This window comes from Botrytis cinerea, chromosome 18 (genome assembly GCF_000143535.2).
Source record: "Botrytis cinerea B05.10 chromosome 18, complete sequence".
NCBI classification, from domain to species: domain Eukaryota; kingdom Fungi; phylum Ascomycota; class Leotiomycetes; order Helotiales; family Sclerotiniaceae; genus Botrytis; species Botrytis cinerea.
In genome coordinates, this window is record NC_037327.1 from 36681 (window position 1) to 57243 (window position 20563).

Genomic DNA, 20563 nt, shown 5'->3' on the forward strand with positions numbered 1-20563 from the left:
CCTTTATAATTACAATTCAGAATATTATTACAATTATAAATTTATTTAATAATTGAATTATTATTAATACTATTCTTTCTATATTTCCCTTAAATTTTATCAATATCAATTCGATTATAATATATCAAAATCCTTAAAAATTAATTTAATATATTAAAGATTATATTAATTTATATAATAATATTATAACTCCTTATATTACTTTTATTAAACAACTTTATAAAAAGATAATTAATAAATAGAATTATTTTAATAATCTTTTTTAATAGTATTGAAATTTATATAAGATTTCTTAATATTTTCTTTAGATATTATAAATCCTATTTGTTTTCATTATTATTAATATCAAAAGAAAAAGGATTATTCCTTTTTAAAAGGCAATTCTATTTCGAATTGATTTTTTGATATATAAGTTGTAAATATAGAATATTTGATTTTATTGAAATATAAATTTCCAGATTTTGTTTAATATTGTTTTTGAGATTATTGATTTTCCTTATTCAAATAAATAAGACTTATAATAATAATTCCCTTATAACTATAAAGATTCTCTCATTTTTTATAGATTAAAAGTATATTTGATCTTTAAATTAATTTAAATTAAAGATTTCTTTTTATAATAAATATTAGATTTTCTTTAATCTTTTTTTTTTCATTTGATTGTTTCGAATTCTTTCCACTTTTGTTTCTAATTATACTATTTGAATATCTCTTATAAATTTTTTAAATTCAAAAATGCTAGTAATTATATATTGTAATCTTTTGATTATTCTTATTATTGAATTAGATATTCTTTTTCTGATTTCTTTATTTTATATATAATAATCCTTTTTATTTTCTATTCCTTTTCATTTTTCTTTTTTAATTTTAGATATTCCTTAATAGAATAATAATTTAAATTTATTTTTTTTATTATTTTGTATTTCTTTAATAATGAAATATAGAATATATTATATAATTTCTTATATAGATTTAAAAATTTTAATTGATATATATATTCTTTTTTGATATTCTTTATTCTGAATAATCTTATTATATAGAATTCCAATTTTCATTTTGTATTTTTTTCTTTTTGTATTTCCTTATTTTTGATTTGAATATTTTTTATTAAGAGTAATACTCAATTGTTTATTACAAAATGTATTTGTTTATATTTTTTATTATAATATTTCTTCTAGTTTTATTATATTTTGTTTTATAAATTCATAAAATCATTTTGAAGCTTTTATAATTGTTATATTTTTTCTTTTATATTTAATATCTCTTTTATAAAATCTATAGTTTTATAATTCTATAATATTTTTGAATTATAGTTATAATATATAAAGAAAAATGAATATTTTAGATTTGAATATATTAAATTATTATATATAAATTCTATTATAATTAATTTTAGATTTCATTTTCCTTATTCCTTTTCAATATATACTTATAAATAATATTTCAATATTTGATTTTACTTTTTTATTTATTTATTTATTTGAAAATAAAAAGCTATACTGAAATATTTTTTTATTTTTATATAAAAGCAAAAGATTAATCAAAAAGTATTAATAAAAACTATTCCTTTATTGAATACAATATCCTTAAATATTTCAAACTTTGAAAATACCTCAAACTATAATCGAAATACTAATTCTATAATATTTAATATTTTATAATATAGAATATATTTTATTATTTTTATAAATCTATTTACAATTATTAAGATATTATTAAAAGATTGATTCTTATCTTCTTTATTTTTGATAAGTAATAGATTTATTATAAAATCTATTAATATTTCAAATTAAAACTAGATTGAATGTAATAAGTTTTCTAATTGTTTATATAGTTTATATTATTGTATTTTGTTATATTGATAGAAATTATATTTCTTTATATATTTTCTATATTCTTTTTATATTTTTTATTATATATAATTTCGTTTCAATAATTCTATTGTTTTTTCTTTATCAAAATACTTTATAAATATATTATTATAATATAATTGAAAAAGCTTTACTTTTAATATAAAATTATTAAATATTAGAATTCAATTATTCATATATAATATTTCATTTTTTAAATTACATTTCTTTTTTGAATTGATATTTACTTTAAACTTTATATATTCCAAATTCATTTCCTAAATAACCTAAATGATTTCCAATAACAGCTTTGTTTTAATCTCATAAACAATTACAATTGCAATAATCATTCTAATTTAAACTCTTAGAATAACTGATATACTTCTTATTAATAATTATAAATTATAATCAATAAAATTCTAATCCTTTTCATTCTCTTTCTTTTCTCAAATATTAAAACTAATTACAATATTAATCTACATTTATTCAAATAATATACTACTATTTGTAAACCCCCTAAACCCCAAACTTTTAATACAATCTATTATATAACTAACAATTAATCCCTCTAAAATATTACTAGAAATAATTTTAATAAACTTTATAAACTTCAATTCTTTATTAAAACCCTTTTCATAAATTTCTATTATTTTAATATATATTTCTTCTTTTATTTTCTTTTGAAATATAAAAAACCAAATAATATCTTTGTTTTTATTACTATTTATATAATCTAACTTTTTATTAAATCTATTTATAAAATTAATAAATCCCTTCTAATAATAAATATTGAAATTATATTGAAATAAATATATTATATATTTAATTTATCTTTAATTCAATTATTAAATTAAAATAAAATATTTCAAATTATTATAATTGATTATAACTTCAATATTGAATTGTATTCTTTTTAAATACCTTTTTTATTTTTTAAAACATTTTATAATAATTAAAAGCTTTTAATTATAAATAATATATTAATATTTTATTGATTACATTTTCCTTAACCAGAATATTATTAAATATTAATACTTTTGCTTTTCATCTCTTTTAAAATCAAATTATTAAAATAATATCTTTTCCAAAACTTTTTTAAAAGTATCGGTTTTTATTTTGTATATTAAATTAAAATTAAAATATTGAAGTATTGATACTTTTTGAAATCTCTTTTTTAATATTAAAAAATTAACCAATCTTTATACTATTATATTGAATAATTCGGATTTCTTTTTTTATTTTATTTTTATTAATATATTGATAAGTTTAGAGATTATTTAGAAATATTGATATATAAATTTTCAATAGAAATTAACAAATCTCAAGAATATTTAGATTTCTTAAAAGGATTTGGATTTTAATTATTTGGAAATAATTTATATTTATTTTGAATTTGTTATTATTTTATTTATTATAATAATAAATCTTAGAAATTTTGTTTTTATTATATTAAATTTATATTTATTTAATTTAATAAATAATTTATATTGTTAAAGCTTTTTCAATATTTTTTTAATATATTTATAATAATCTTTTTTATTTTTGAAATATATTAGAATATTATTTAAATATATTATTATAAAGTTATTCAATAGTTTAAATAAGATTTGATTAATATATAATTGAAATATAGTTGAGGTATTGATTAATTTGAATAATATTATATAATATTTGAATAATCTATATTGTATTTTAAAAATTGTTTTCTATTTATTTTTAGGTTTGATTTGAATATAATAATATATATCTTTAATATTAAATTTAATAAAAACCTTTGTATGTATTAATTGATTTAATATTTTATTAATTAATAATAATAAATATCAATTTTTTATTATTATTTTATTTAAATTTTTATAATTTATATATAATTTAAGAAATCTGTTTTTTTTAAATATAAATAAGATTAGGATTTTTATTGAATTAATTAAATATTAGATTTATTCCTTTTCTAATATTATTTCTAAATATTTTTATAATATTATTAATTAAGATTTAAACAAATTATATAATAATAAAAACAATGATTTTTTAATTATTTCAATTTTATAAAAGAATTCTTTTATTTCAATTAATATATTAGTTTTTATATTATTAAATATATTTATAAATTTCTAATACTTTTTTGAAACCTTTATAATTATATTTTCAATTAAATGAATTCGATTTTTCTAATTATATTAATATTATATTTAATTTTATAAATAATTATATTCAAAAATAAATCGAATATATATTTGATTTTTTTTTAATAGTTTTATTATTATTATTATCAATTTATTATTTAATTTTTTAATTATTATTCTATCAAACTTTTCTATAATTAAAATTTCAATATTAAATGTTTTCAAATCTTTTTTATAATTTTATCAACTCTTTTTTCAATCATACATTCCCTTTTTTATTTATTATAAAAAAGATAATCCTAGAATAAGCCTTTATTCATTATAATAATATTTATAAAAAATTATTTGAAATTCTTTTACTATTTTTAATAAATCAAAGATTTTTATAAATATTAAATATTCTTTTTGAATAAATATTTCTTTTTTAATAATTTCTTTTACTTTATATAATCTATTCCTAATATCTTATAAATTGTATTATCTAATTATTAATTTATTGATTATATTTAAATTGATTAAAAAATCGATTATTCTTTATTCTCTATATTATATTATATAATCATTATTATAAATCTAATATTTGATTATTATCTATTATATATTTGAATTAATAATATCAATATTATTTATTAATCCAATCTATTTTTTAATCTTTTTATAATTCAATTATAATTCATTATTTCTATAGTATTGATTTGTTTTTTATTTGAATATATATCCTTTATAACAATATATTTCTTTTTTTTGTATAAAAAATAAATTAGATTTTTTTTAAAATTAGATTGAGTATTCCTAAAACTAATCACATTTTTGATATATATTATTTTTAAATTGAATATTATTCTAAATTGTATATTGATATTAATTGATATTATTCAATCTTTTTAATTCCTTATTATACTATTTCATTCTATATTATTATAATAGTTTTTTTAATTATATTCGAATTGATTTATTATAACAATTGCTTCTTTTATTATAATAGAAATTATAATAATTTCAATAAATTTATTCCTTAAAGATATTTTTAATTCTTATATGAATTTATCTATACAGATTTCTTTCGAGATATTTTTCAATTTATTTTTGTATTTAATTAAAGTGGCTATATATTCTTGAATATTTCTAATCTTTTATTGCAATTCAAATTATTTGAATAAGGTTTTTCAATATCTTATTTGAAAGGTTTGTATTAAATTGTATAAGAATGTAATGAATTTTCTTTAAATCAATTCCTACAATAATATTTTTGTATTTATTTAGTATTTAATTGGGATTCTTTTTAAGAATATAATAGTTTAAAATATTTGATGTAATTCTTTTTTATATATTAATAATATAATCTTGAAGATGTTTTTATATTCCTTTATAAATTTGTAAAGCTTTTTTATTGATTTTTTGTAATACTTTTTGGATACTATAGGTTTTTTATTTCTTTTTTGATTTGTTATTTCCTTTTTCTTTTTTTTATCTTTTTCTTAATTTAGCTTTAAGTTATAAATCGAAGATAGGCTGTAAATAATCTATTTTCAATTTACTTTCTTCTTTCTGTTTAAAATATATATAATTTATTCTAATTCTTTCTTTTGTTTTTTCAACTTTTGGAGTTTATTTTCTTTTTTGTTTAACCCTAATCCTTTAGATTCTATTATTTAAAATATTCGGAGATTTTCTGATAGCAATAATAGTATATTTGAAGTATTGTTTTTATTTAATATATTAACTATCTCCTTTTCCAAAGTAAATGATATAATTAGTTTATTAGGATTTTATAATAGGGAATATATCAAATAGATTTTTAATAAAGGATAAGAGTTTCAGGTAATTAAATATATTCCAATTCAATTAAAAACTAATTATATACCCTAATTAAATCTGGGTATATATTAGATTTTATATAATTGTTTATTTATACTAATTCCTTTTTATTAATCAATTTAATAATACTTCGATTTCTTAATATTATATTATTGATATTTAACTTTTCAAACCAAGTTTGTAACTTTTTTGGATAAGAATTCTATACTTACTTAAGCTGTAGATCCTTGGCCCTCGTTCCGGGCTGGTCCGGGCTCGTCCCGGCTTAGTAATCGTGTCCCCGTGACAAAATTAGTCTATAGTATATATATTATTTAATTGTATTTAATTTGGAAAAGTAATAGTCTTATTAACAATTTGAAAATATAATATTTTATTATTTTTATTAAAGAATTTATTTTTGTTTATATTTCGAATAAAAATAAATCTTTTATATTAACAAAATCAATTTCAAATTTATATGAAAGTTTTTTATATAATTCAATTGATATACTTTAAATAATTGATTTTATCGATTCTATTTTATTTAAATTTCTATAATATTATTTATTAAATACAAAATATTTATTAGAATTTATAAAATGATATTTTTAATTTAAAATATAATCTATTTTTAAATTTAATTTTTTTTTTTTGAAATATATTGATAATTTTATAAAGATTTCTATATTTATTAGCTTATTATTTAAAAAAAGAGTTTCAATATTTATATTATTAATCTGTCAATTTTTTATTATAACTTTAATTAACAAAATGTATAATATCAAGTATTTTATTATATGAATAAATATTTTTTGAAGATATGCTTTAATAATTCATTTTATTTCTCTTTTAATTGATCTATCAAATCTATCTATTTTATTTTTCAGAATATATTTATTATTCAATAGCTTTTTACTTACAAATACAATTTAATTTATAATCTCAAAAATATCATTATTCTTTGAACTCTATAATTCATTTCTATTTAAATTTAAATATCCCCTTATATAATATTTTTGAATTCTATTGATTTTTCAAATATCAAATTAGAATTACCAATTAGAAAGTTTTCAGGATATAAAAAACAATATATAATATAGTTATATATTAGATAATCTAATTATTGAAAATACTTTCAATCAATTTTTACAATTTTTGTTTAATATATTTTGAATTGAAATAGTTATAAAAATAAATCTGACTTTTGAAATTTCTATAATTATTTATATTCTTTATATTAATTCAATTATTTATAATTATTGATATTACAATATCTATAAAAAATAAATTATAATATATTATTTATTTTGGGGTTTGAATTATTTATTGTTTGTTAATATATATTTTTTGTATATTCTTTTATATTTATTATATATTTCTTTTTGTAATATTGTTTTTATTATTTCAAATATATCTGAAGATGTTTTAATTTTAAAATCTTTGAAGAAGTATTTATATTTATTAAAATTAATATTTACTATTTTGATTATAATTTTAATATAAAAATTGAAAAAGTAATATATACTTTTCCTTTTTATTTTAGTTATAATATATTATTTTTTAAATATTTTAAATTCAAATATCTTATAATCAAATTTATTTATCGAAAGTTTATTATTTATACTTTATAATTAAACATTCTTAGCTTTTTAAAGTCAAATTTTCTCTTACATATAACTTTATATGAAATGATTACTTTTAAAAATATCCCCACTTTTCCAAAAAAAAAAAGAAACTTAATAAATAATTTGTCTTTAAAATATATAATATTTTTAATAATAGATTTCTATATATTAAATTCGACATTTGATTTATTTAATAATATTTTTAATATAATACTAATACTCTAAATCTTTTTTTAAAAAAAGTTATCTATCAACTACTTTTTAAAATATAAAAACTTAAATATTAATTCTTTTTTTTCAAACTTTTACTTACAATCTTATTTTGAATTCTTCTTTACTATTATTTGTTTCAATAATAATAATTTAATCCATATTATTTCTATTATATTACTAATAATTATAAAGCAATACTTGCTTTTATTTTTAAAAAGATTTTATATATTCGATAAACTTATATATAATCGATATAGTTTTATAAACATATAAGTATTATATACTTATTGAATTTTTTTATTATTCTATAAGACAAGATTCGTATTTTTGTATTATTAATAGTTCTTTTTCTTTTTATATATCTTAAGTTATTTGAAATTCTATTAGATTTATTTATTTAATGTTAATTAAAATAACCTAATTATTGATATATAATTTCTAATTTATTATTATTTTATCGATCTCTTTTGTTTTAAAGTTTGTATTAATTATATATATTTGTTGAATAAGTAGTTATTAAATAATATAACTGTTATTAAATTATTTTATGATCATTTCGAGTTTATTATTTTTTTAATAAGATATTGAGTTCCTATCAAAAATTATTTTTTGATTTGTTTTAGTAAGTGTTTTATTAAGAATAAATTGAAAATATTGAGATTCTTTAATATATTAGATAACTTTCAATATAAAATTAATAAAAATTATTTTAAATATTATATTGTATTTGTAATATAAATTTAATTTACTCTTTTAACTTTTTGAAATGAAATTTAATAAGTAATATTAATATAACTTTTAATAAAGTTAATAAAATAATAAAACGATTCTGAATTTTAATATATATTTAATTATAGTTTCTTAATAATAATTAAAAGATTCTTCTTTAAATCATTTTGTTTTAAATCAAATGAATTTTATTTTATAGTTTATATAATTGAAAGATTTAATACATTCAATAATTGTTTTATAAATTATAATTGAATTAAAAATAGATTATTTCTATAAGTCTTTAATTGTTATTAATTTCTATAATATTAAATATAGATTATATTCAATCTTTTTCAAATAAAGATATATCGTTATTAGATTATATTATATTATATAATTAAAAATAATTCGAGTTTTTATGAAGATAAATTAAAGTAATATAATGTAAAATGAAGATATATTTCACAAATTTTTATATTTATATTTTATAAATCTTTATAGTTTTGAAATATAAAATAAGTTTATTCTTTTATCATTTTTAAAAAAAAAATGTTATTTATAGCTTATTATTAATTTTAATATATTAAGAAAAAACTAAATTTTTTTTAAAAAAAAACTTTGAATTATAACAATAAAAGATCTATAAATCCCGGAATTCTTTCAAATCTAAATTTTTTTTATTCTTTAAAAGATTATAAAAATTAAATTTTAATTATTAAATAAAAGTTTATTATAAAATATAAAATAAATTTATTAATATTTTGAAATTATTAAATCTAATGTTTATATTGTAAATGGTTTAATTTTATGATATATTATAATTTATAAATTCAAAGATTATTGAATTTAATATGTAATATTAAAAACTTTATTTATTTTAAATAAATATAAATATTACTAAAGAATATAATTGAAAAAGATTTTAGTTAATTATTAAAAAAATATCTTATATAATATAATAAAACGATTAGAAATTCAACCTTTCTTTTTCGTTTTTAAAAATAAATAAATTTAAAAAGGATTAATTATATTGTTTATATAAGAATTAAAAACTAATTTTTAAAATTCCTAAGTTCTTTTAATAATACAAAAGTTCAAAATGAGTGATTTGAATGGAATATTATTAATTGAGTAATATATTTCAAAGTTCATTTTGATTTTTCAGATCTTTAATATTTAAAATTTCTATAATTACATTTATTATTTGAATTTGTATAGAAATAGACTCTATGATATTATATGATAATCTTTAATTAAATTAAATAATAATGAAAAATCTATTTTTCAAATATATTACATAATAATAATATATTAATAGTTATCTTTTAATAAAAAAATATTTAATTAAAATTGAAGTACTTTTATAATATCAAAGTCTATTTATTTTACTATTTATTTTTATATAAAATTTATTAAAGATATTAGTTTTTATTATAGAGATATATAATATTATTATTGTAAAGAAATTTAATATAATATAGATTATAAAGATTAATTGAAAATTTTGTTATTAGAATTATAAAAACAATATTATAAGAATATATCTTTATATTCTATATTATATCCCTATTCTTCAAAATCGATATATTTGAATTCAATATCTTCTTCATTAATACTAACTTCTCCACTATATTCTTTACTATCAGTTACAATTCTATCTTTTTGTTATTCAACAGCAAATTTCTTTTCATTTCCCATTTTACTTTCTTTTAGAGCTTCACTATTGCTATATTCCTTGTCGGCTTTGTCTGCACTGGCATTATCGTTATTGAATTTGATCTAACCCAGCGATTTCGTCGCGCACATTGCATCCGCAGTATTGTTGACGTCTTTTTTACCTGATTGTAAGACGGCTTCCTTGACCTCATATTTAGATGCAAAAATTAGCGAATCTAGAAGCACAGTTTGAGAACCCAAGTACCCAGTCCATTTCTTTGCTACCTAAGCTTGTATTTGGGTTCGTTCTCGCGCGCTCTAATAACTGACTTGTCTGATACAGCCTTTTCCCTTTTTCTTTTAATTTGAAAGTTGCGACGATTCCATTCTGGAGCAAATACTTAGGATCTACCCTAGTAGAATCTACTCCGTAGTCCATACCAAATATCCTCATGTGATAAAAGAATAACCCGTTATCAATTTCCTAGCCAGCATCTTTGATGATTCTTGCGGCACTGCATGAAAAGGCTTGCATTTCCTAACAGATTCCCCCATCGCAATTTTCTCCTCCGGCTGCGGTGTGTTAGGGCAACCTTCGACGCTAGCTCTCCCGTTACTACTTGCAGTCATCCCGCTTCTGCGGACCCAGTATCCACGAAAAAGATAATTCCGTTTTCTCCTTGAAGCACAATGCGTTTGTGAATTCCTCGGCTTGAGATTCTCCATTGCTTGTATTGATCCCGCCTCCGTTGACCCAATCCCTATGGAAGAGAAAGTGCCAAGGTATTAATGGCTTCAAACACTCTCACAGATTCTGTGGAAGTACCCGCTTGAAGTGTCGGGAGACGTGATGCTTGGTGATCGATCTCGAGCTTTGCATAATAAGGATTTAGAACAAGCGTGAGATAACCTTGACAGAAACGTTCAAAGTCGTTGCTTCGGTCTCGAAGATGACGAAGAAATAGCAGGGAATTCCGAAATCGCAAATTGACATCTAATCAGCAATATTATTTACATTGTTGAATGGATGCTTGTTTATATGATCTTCCATCTTTCCTCACTCCCTGAAATGGACGTCTGAGCTATTGCATCAGGATAGGAGATTGAGGGTTTCTTGGATTCGAGATAATGGAATAAGAGCTATCAAAAATTATCTCGCAGATTATCTTAGAAAAAGATAAAACATCGAGATCGATATCACTCTTCATTTTTATTATGCTCATTCCTATTTTAATAAAGATCTTTCATTTGTTCAATATAGTTTCTATACTTTTACATTATATTATAACTCTGAATCGAATAATTATATCATAAACAGATTTTCAAGATTGACATAGTTTTTTCTTTCGAATTCCTCGGAAACTAATTTAATTTGTTATAGAGCATACTATAATAAAGATATTCCGTAATAAATTAAACTTATTATAAAATAAACTAGAATATTATTTAATAAATTATATTTGAATATATTCTAAAATATAATTTAACAAATTGAAATCAAAATACTATATAATAAACTTAGAATATACAAATTCATTATATAATAAATTATAATATATATATAAACAAAATGCATTTGGATTTATTATTCTGAGATTATAATCGTAGTATTTTCTTATAGTAAATTGTATGCAAATAGGCCTAGAGCTTATTTATTATTATGTATCGTTTATGTAAATTGATTGATTTAATTAATTTAAAGTAAATCCATTGAATTGATTAATTCGATTCATTTTTAATGAAATTGATAAATCTAGTGAACCTAATGAATCTAATGAAATTAGTAAAATTAAAAAACTTTAAAAAATAAATGAAGATAGTGAAAGGGGTGATTTTATTAATTTAATATATCTAATATATTTAGTTAATTCATTTTAGTTAACTTAATTGATTATATCAAATTGATTAAATTAACTATATAAATCATTTTGAAAATACTTTGAAAATATTAATATACTATTACTTACTTTTATAAATAAATAGAAACTTTTCAACCTTATTATCACTTTCATTCTTATCTTTATTTTTATTTTTATTCTCATCCTCATTCTCACCATATTCTCATTCTCATTCTCACCCTCATTCTTATCTTCATTTTTATTTTCATTTTTACTCTTTTCTTTCTCATTTATATAAAAACTATTTCAATATATATTACTAAACTAATAAAATATTTATAATCAAAATTATTGTTTACATAATAATAAATAAAATATTTCTATTTATTTTTAAAACAAGTATATCTATTTAAATAATATTTTACTTTACAATTATAAAGAATAAACAATAATAATAATAAAAGGATTACAAATTTAATAAAAAATAAAATTAAAAATGGGATAATTAATAAAATAATTAAATTTCTATATTAATAAAGAAATTTAATATAAAGATTTGAAAGATTATTAGTTTTTTCATTATTATTAATATAATTTAATTCTTTTTTTTTATAAATTCTATTAAAAATACTTTTTTTTAAAAAAAAGTAAATAATAATTAAAAACAATTTTTTTGAAATATAATATTTCAATTTCAAATATATAGTAAAAATAAGACGAAATGATTAAAATATTTTGAAAGTTAAAAATAATAAATGTTTTAATAAAATATTATATAATATATTCATAATAATAGTAAGAGTATTAAAAGATTATATTATTGAAGTATTATTAATAGTTAAGATCATATTAGTAAAATAAAATTAAAACACTATTAATTATTTATATTTAAATCTAAAGTATTTTCTATCAAAAAAATCCCTGTTATATTCAATATTTCTATCTATTAATTTTCTTTCAGAATTCAATTATTCTAGTATTAATATTCTGTAAATATAATCTTTCAAAAATAAATTGTAATTTAAAAATAATATTATTTATTTTTAAATGTTATAACTTTCAATAAAACTTTAATTTATTCTTTAATATAATTATAAACCTTTCATATTATTAATTTTAATTTTATTATTTTATTATTTTACTTGATATAATTTTGAATTTGAAATATTTAACATACATTATTAATCAATTTATTCTTATATTTATATAACAAAATAAAAATAGTATTTAAAAAACAATAAATTTAATATAATAGAAATATTCAAATAAAAGAAATGAAATAAATAGAAACAAACCTTTAAATTCCTTTTTATTATTATATCATAAAATTTATTAAATAACTTACAATTTCTTTAATACATTTACTTTTAAAAAAATGAGATTAAATATTTTTATTATATTAATCTTTAATAAAACAAATCTATATTTATTTATTTATTTATTATAAAAAAATGTTTTCAATTAATAAAATCAATTTATATACATTTTCAAATTTTAAATATTATAATTAATTAATTAAAAATTCAAACTTTCTTAAAAACATAATACCAACAATTTATAACTATTTATTTATACTTATTATTCAAAATATTATAGAATTAATAATAAAATTTTATTCCATTATAATAATTTAAATATAAGTAAATAGTTTTGATAAAATGAAAAGCCTTTCTATTATTAAAAATAAAATAATAAAAAAGATTTCTATTACTCTTTAAAAAGATTAATTGTTTTTGAAAATATGTTTCGAAAAAAGTTGAGTTTTTAATATTATATAGTATTTGATTGTTAATTTTCAAATAAGGATTATAAAGAAATTAAATAGTTTTATATTATTTATATATAATAAAACAATCTTTTGATTTATATAAAAAATTATTAATCTTTTTATTAAAATTAAAAATAATATTTGATAAAAAACATTTCGTTTTAATTGATACAACTATTTTAATATTCAATTAAAAAGCCATTTCAAATAATTTCTGAAAATATATATAATAAATAAAAAACAGTTGAATAAATTGAAATTGAAATTTTATATAAAATAGGTGAAATTGTAATATGATAAATAATAAAAGCTATTATAAAATGAATTAATTTATTTTGAAATAGGTTTACATTTTTATAAATTAATTTATTATATAATACCCTAGAATATATTGAAATCTAATTTATTAAATAATGTTTTAGTACATTTTTAATAATAAGCTTAGTTTATTACGGAATATTCATATTACGGTATGCTCTGTAATAGATAAGATTTTTTGATTACTAGATTCGAAAGCTCCGAAGCTAGCACTTCTGCAAAAAAAAAAGTTAGTCAATCATTTCTCCAATTGAAACCCCACACAAAGTGAACTGTACATACCGAAGGACTGCTGGGTATCAATCAATGGTTTTCGTGTATGGTCCCACGTAATCTCGTAATTGATGGCAGATAAGATTTTGGTGAGAGGGGAGAAGGGTGTCTCTGAGGGAGATGGTGATTGTGATGGAGTAGGCGAAGCTCCCATTGTTTGAAAACGACGTTCATTTTCTTCGTCGGCGATTTGATAACATGGAGGTGGTGGTATTCTTGCTTCTTCTATCATCATGCCCAAGTTTCTGTAATATTTCCAACGCTTTTCTACAATCAACAATTTATCTTGCATTATGCTTCCTACCACGAGTTCGAAGTCGCTGCCAAATCCTGGTGGTGTTATATATGTATCGCTATCAAAAGATAGTGCTGGAGATATTGGAAGTGAAGATGGAGATGTGGTAGAAATTGAGGTTGAACTTGGACTCGGAGTGGTGGGATAGATGGAAAGTTGATTATCGGTTTTGTTCTTTTCTTTCATTGTGGAGTGATGAGTAGGAAAAAAGAAGAAGTAGGAAGCGATTGAAATGCGATGCAAGGCGGTGCAATATGTTGCGGTATGTATGTGGTATGCATTATGTGGTATGTAGTACGTGATATGGTATATGAAATTGATATATGAGTCTTGATACGGAGTAACAAACTCAAATGGATGATAGTGATGTGATGGCGATGGCAATACTTCAAGACAGTGAGAGATAATCGCACGTGATTTGGACAATTAACATTCGTGTGTCGCACATTGCATGAAACCTTATCAACCAGGTCCAGTTAAACTCACATTACCCCGCCTATTCGTAGGAGAAAAAACAGGCCGGAATTGACCACTTCTCAATACTTTCAATAATCAAATTTTTTTCTTTAAATTTGAAATAAAATATATATATATATTAATAATTATTAATATATTTAAAAGGTAAGAGTTCATATTGTATTTTCAAATTCAATCATTTTATTTATAATTGATTTATAATTCAATTAATTGAAAGATTCTAGTAAAGCTTTAAATGGTCAATTCCGGCCTGTTTTTTCTCCTACGAATAGCCCGCCCCCCCTTTACCCCGCCACATGGACAAACGAAAAAACAACTAATCGAGCGTGTTGTTATCCAATTCACTCCATTCGTATCCACTCGCAGTTCAGAACTAGACAAAATCATTCATCCATGTATCTATGCTCACGATAAGCAATTAAATTCATCTTTGCTTCACTTGACTTGGTAGATTTCAAGTGAATTGCAATCAGCGTATTTACACACACTCTTTGATTATGTTAAGATACTCATAAATTCAGAGATTCATACACTCGCACATACACACATACAGTAAATTATTTGTCTGCCTTCGCAATTTTATAATTCAGATCTGTCATCTTATCGTTAAGATGAATGGATATCAGTCACCCACGAGTATTCTACATCTGGTACCCTTAAATGGTTTCGCTAAAAAGGCTTTCAACGACGTGGCCTCCATAATTCATAGTAATCGACAACTTCCCATTGAACAACAAAGTAAAGATCTACAACATGTTGCAAAATTTATGGAGTTCATTCCACCAACCACAGATTCTACAACAGATAATTCAAAGGTTAACGATGGTAAATCACGACAAACTTCAATCCCACTATCGGAAACGAGCTTAACATCAGAAACCACCGCTATCACTATGGATTCTCCTCAATCGCCTTCATTTTTACCTAAGAGTTCTAATAGAGTTCAGTACGAAGGATACTACGATCTCTCGTTTGATAACGATCCCTACAAAATAACTCATGGTTGGCATATTGGCAGAGATCGTTGGCTGAAGGATGATCTCACTTTTGTTAAACCAAATGGATACATTGATTTGATGATAGCACCCCCTGTGGTGGCAAAGTTAATAATTTCAATGAAAAGAAATTCAATATAAATCTCTATACAAATTTTTATATGTATATTATATTTATAATATATTCAATTTATTAATAACAATATAATCAATTCATTAATAATAAATAGAATCGATATAAAATGAGATCTATTTAATATTGACTTTTAATAGAAAAAAAGAAAATAATAGTCTTAAAAAGCTTTAGAGATTTCAGGATCGATGAATATTAGAGTTTTAAAAAAGATGGACAAAAGGGGAGTGAGTATAAGAGCTAGAAGGAGAAGAGGAACAAATATAAAAACTAAAAGGAGGGAAAGAGCTAGGAGAAGAGGGGAAGGTATTAGTTGAAAGCTTAAAGGGAATCGATTATTTATTTCATTTTCAATTTATTCTTTAATTAAAAGCTTTACTATTATACTATGCTATATAGAATATACTATTTATATACATTATTTATCTAACTCCAATCTATATACTCATATTCAATCCAATTACTAATCGAATTCAATATAAATAAAGTATTGATTATTTTAAGCTAGAATTCAAGAATTTCATTAAATTCCTTTGGAATAAAAATTTCTAATCATTTATGAAAAAAAAAGCCCCCTAATAAATACTTTAAAAATGCTTTTTTCAATACATTATAAAAATATTGAATATTTTCTGGGACTGACAAAGCGGCCATTTCGTCAATCGCGGATTCTGCCACCACAGGGACCCATGACATCTCCAAGATGGCCAGATTACGAGGCACATGGGGTAAATTTTCTTCAACAATGGTCATTTGCAGATTCGAGCTACCAGGTTAGAATACGAGGTGTATGTGAACTCAACTTTATTGTCAGGAAGGAAACCTGTTGGTCTTGATTTTAAAGAGCAAATATTGGCCTTGGGCCCCCAAACGTATGTCTTGAGATTCGCCGAGGTTGAAGACTCTGTCTATCAAGCAAATCTACAACTGTTTGCATCGAAACATATGAAAAATTCATTACCTCCTCCACAGAGTCTTTCAGCACCGGCATCTTTTGATATCAATGTTGACCCATGGGTTATTAAGCGCATGGTAGGGGAAGGTGCCTCGAGTCAGGTATATGGTGCCAAAAACATACACACCTTAGAAGCAGCAGCAGCCAAGCAACTTGTCCGAAACGAAAAGACCTTCCCAATCATCGAGCGCGAGGTTTCGTTCCTAAATAGACTACCTTCTAGTCCATACTTACTCAAGAAATGTGCAACAATTTACGAGAGAGGCGATCGTTGGCTCACACAACCCGAGTACCGACCATCAGAATTGGTTTCTTCTAACATAACACCTGAGAAGATGTTTATAGTCGTTCAACCTTTAGCTCTGGCAACACTTCATGACATTCTTGACCAACTACGCAGAGAACACAAACTTCATGCTTTCTGCCAAGCTCTGAAAGGCCTTGAACTAATGCATGCTCAAGATCATCCACTAGTTCATCGTGATATCAAGCTTGTTAATATCGGTCTTGTGTCATGGAAGGCAGAAGGTGACATCCCAGGCTATCAAGCTCCTGAAATGACACGAATACAACATAATAAATTTCTCGATCAATGGTCTGTAGGGATTGTAGGTTTGAATATGTTTTGCGAGGGCTTGGGAAGGTATCCCAATGCACCTTCACAGAGAAATCACGATATGCGGTTGAAGCATTTGTAGAGCTTTGATCATAACAGTGTTGAAAATCTACTATTTTTGTTACTCCAATGGCAATATGATCAGCGTATATCTATTGTAGATGCAGTACACCATCCTTGTTTTCATGGGATTCAAGAATCCATGTCCTCTTCATCGAAGAGAAGAAGGAAGTAGTCTTGAAATGAGTTCTCTTAGGAATTGTGGATGGAAAGCAAGGTGGTGGGGAGCTGGGAGAATGGAGAACATGTAGGATGTCTATAATTTTCTTCATAATGTTTCTAGTTCACGAGGTTTGACGAGACTTTGCATCGGTACATTCAGCGCTAGCGTCTTATATCGAATCAACCGGAACTCAATCAGGGCTGAAAAGTGGGATTTGAATATTTCACAAGCACATCATATCGTTAGGGTCACTGAGGAGTGGAGTGTGTCCAAGATTTTATCTTTGGGCCGTTTTTTTGGCGGGGACAATCAATTTGAGGGACGAAGTGGAACTAGTTCTGAAAGAAATACAGTGGTTTGATCCCTTTTCAGCCATGTAGTTTTATCATATTTCTTGAAGATTGGCGTGAGTTAAATCTCTTATCAATGAGTGGTATCTTTGGGACAATGACTTCGACGGGTGAGAGGATATCGAGACGGACTTCCAATAATGATTGCGGTAAGCTATTTGAATAAGTCCCTATAATAGTAAAATCCGTGATATATAAAATGAATGCTTTGTTTATGTGATAAAATCCTTAATATTCTTATAAGATATTGAAAAGAGTGTTTTCCAAATATTAATTAAATGAATTTTATTTCAAAGAGATTTAATTAATTTCTTGAATTTTAATTTAAAATGATAATTTATTTATATTGAAATCAATTAATAATCAATTTCAATATAAACATATATATTAAAATTATATAGTATTTGTATTTATAAATTATATTTTTTATATAATATGATATAATATAATATAATATAATAATAAGATTTCTAAATGAAAGATAAATTGAAATTAAAAATAATATAAATAATTTTCTTTTTTTTTCTTTTTTAAACTTTCAATCAATATCTTTTATTCACTTTATAACTCTTATACTTATCCCTCTTCTTTTTCTTTCAACTTTTATATTCGATTTACTTACTTTCTTTCTTTCTTTCTTCTACTGCTGTAATGGATTCATAATAAAATTTTGCTTTGGTGAGTTGATGTAAGTAGATTAAGGTGAACGTAGAAATTGGGAGGAAGCTTTGAGAGCGTTTCTAGATGAAACGGTCTCGAACTCGAACCCAAATCTTTATAGTAGTAATAAATACTCAAATGAGAACTTCGGAGTTAAATTAGGTAGAGATCCTATGTCTACAGTAATTGCGTATTATTCAGTGGATTTTAAGAGACAGAAAGCCTACAATTGAAAGATCACTTCATATTCCGGTATTTGGATCACGTTCTCTGTGGCAAGTAATTGAACTTGGATGAGACGGCGGGAATATGAAGATCTCTCTTTTCAGAAGTCCTTATTATGAAGTTGATTTATTCGAACTCAGACTTGACAGTTGATACAATCTTAATATCTCTTCAAGATCCGCAGGGAGGAATGGGTTTCAAGCCAGGTCGTACATGTAACTGCAGCAGTAAAACACACCAAACATTTTATTCAATCGACTCTAATAATGTGCTCTCTACAAAAAGGGACATCTGTGAAAGCAAAAAGAAAAGAAAGGGGATAATATCGTACGACTAAAATTATAAATACGATATACAGTCAAATATCAAACATAAACAAGCCGCGCTATACCAACCATCGTATTGTATAAATTGATGTAAAATAAGAAATAACGACTTCTTCCCACATTACTATAAAAGAAGCGGAGAAGAAAAAAAAGTAATAAAATCATCCCCTGTAATGACAAAGTTAATATTATCGATGAAAATAAATTCAATATAAATCCCTATATAAATTTTATTATATATATTACAATAATAATATATTCTATTCATTATTAATAAAAATAACTATTTCATTAACTATTTCATTAATAATGAGTAAAATGGATACTTTTTGAGATTTATTTAGTATTAAATTTTGATAGAAAAAAAAACGAGGGTTTTGAAGAATCTTAGAAGTTTTAGAATTCTTTGAATATTAAAGCTATAAAAAAAGTAAACGAAAAGAGAGTGATTGTAAGAGTTAAAAAAGAAAAAATACAAGTATAAGAATTAAAAGAAGGGGAAAAAACAAGTATAAAAACTATAAAGTGAGTAAAATTTATTAATCAAAAGTTTAAAAGAAAATAAGAAGTAAGTTAATCACTTATTTTATTTTCAATTTCTTTTTTAATTAAAAACTTGATTATTATATTATACTATATAGAATATGTTATATATATATAATTATTATTTAGTTTTAATTTATATATTCATATTCAATTCAATTCAATTACTAATAGAATTCAATATAAATAAATTTTTAATTGTTTTAAATTAAAATTCTTTCATTATATATGAAAATAAGTTTCATTTAATTAATACTTTAAAAATGCTTTTTTCAATACCTTATAAAAATATTAAGCATTTCATGATAATAATAAAGTGTTCACTTTATATATCACGGATTCTATCATTATAGGGATCTTACGTCTTTTATTAGTCTCATCTAAGTCATTCAACTCTTTTCATCTTAACACATCAATTTAGTTAGGTTCTCATGGCACATCTAGAATAGTAGTCCATACTAGTTACTCTAGTATGATGTTTATATCTTTTCATTTGAGAATATATTATTATCCGTTCTCTGACTTGAGACGATACATAAAGGATTGATGTTTAGGAATATTGGCAATATAGTAGAGCAGCTCAAGTA

The 20563-nt window shown here is 21.2% G+C and overlaps 1 protein-coding gene across 1 annotated transcript; it reads right to left on the reverse strand.

Moving 5' to 3' along the window:
• Positions 1-13964: 13964 nt before the first annotated feature.
• BCIN_18g00040 (hypothetical protein) lies at positions 13965-14803 on the reverse strand. Its single transcript, XM_024698268.1, has 2 exons — positions 14188-14803; positions 13965-14120 (listed from the first exon to the last, which is right to left on the reverse strand). Exons 1-2 carry the CDS (start codon positions 14657-14659, stop codon positions 14053-14055), a joined length of 540 nt encoding a protein of 179 aa, XP_024554085.1. The 5' UTR covers positions 14660-14803; the 3' UTR covers positions 13965-14052.
• Positions 14804-20563: the final 5760 nt, after the last annotated feature.

Excerpts from the sequence above, each read along its gene's own strand:
- BCIN_18g00040 (XM_024698268.1), bottom strand. The coding sequence starts at position 14,659 with ATGAAAGAAAAGAACAAAACCGATAATCAACTTTCCATCTATCCCACC. Across the intron at positions 14,121-14,187 it reads TGATACCCAGCAGTCCTTCG|AAGTGCTAGCTTCGGAGCTT; the intron begins GTATGTACAGTT and ends TTTTTTTTGCAG.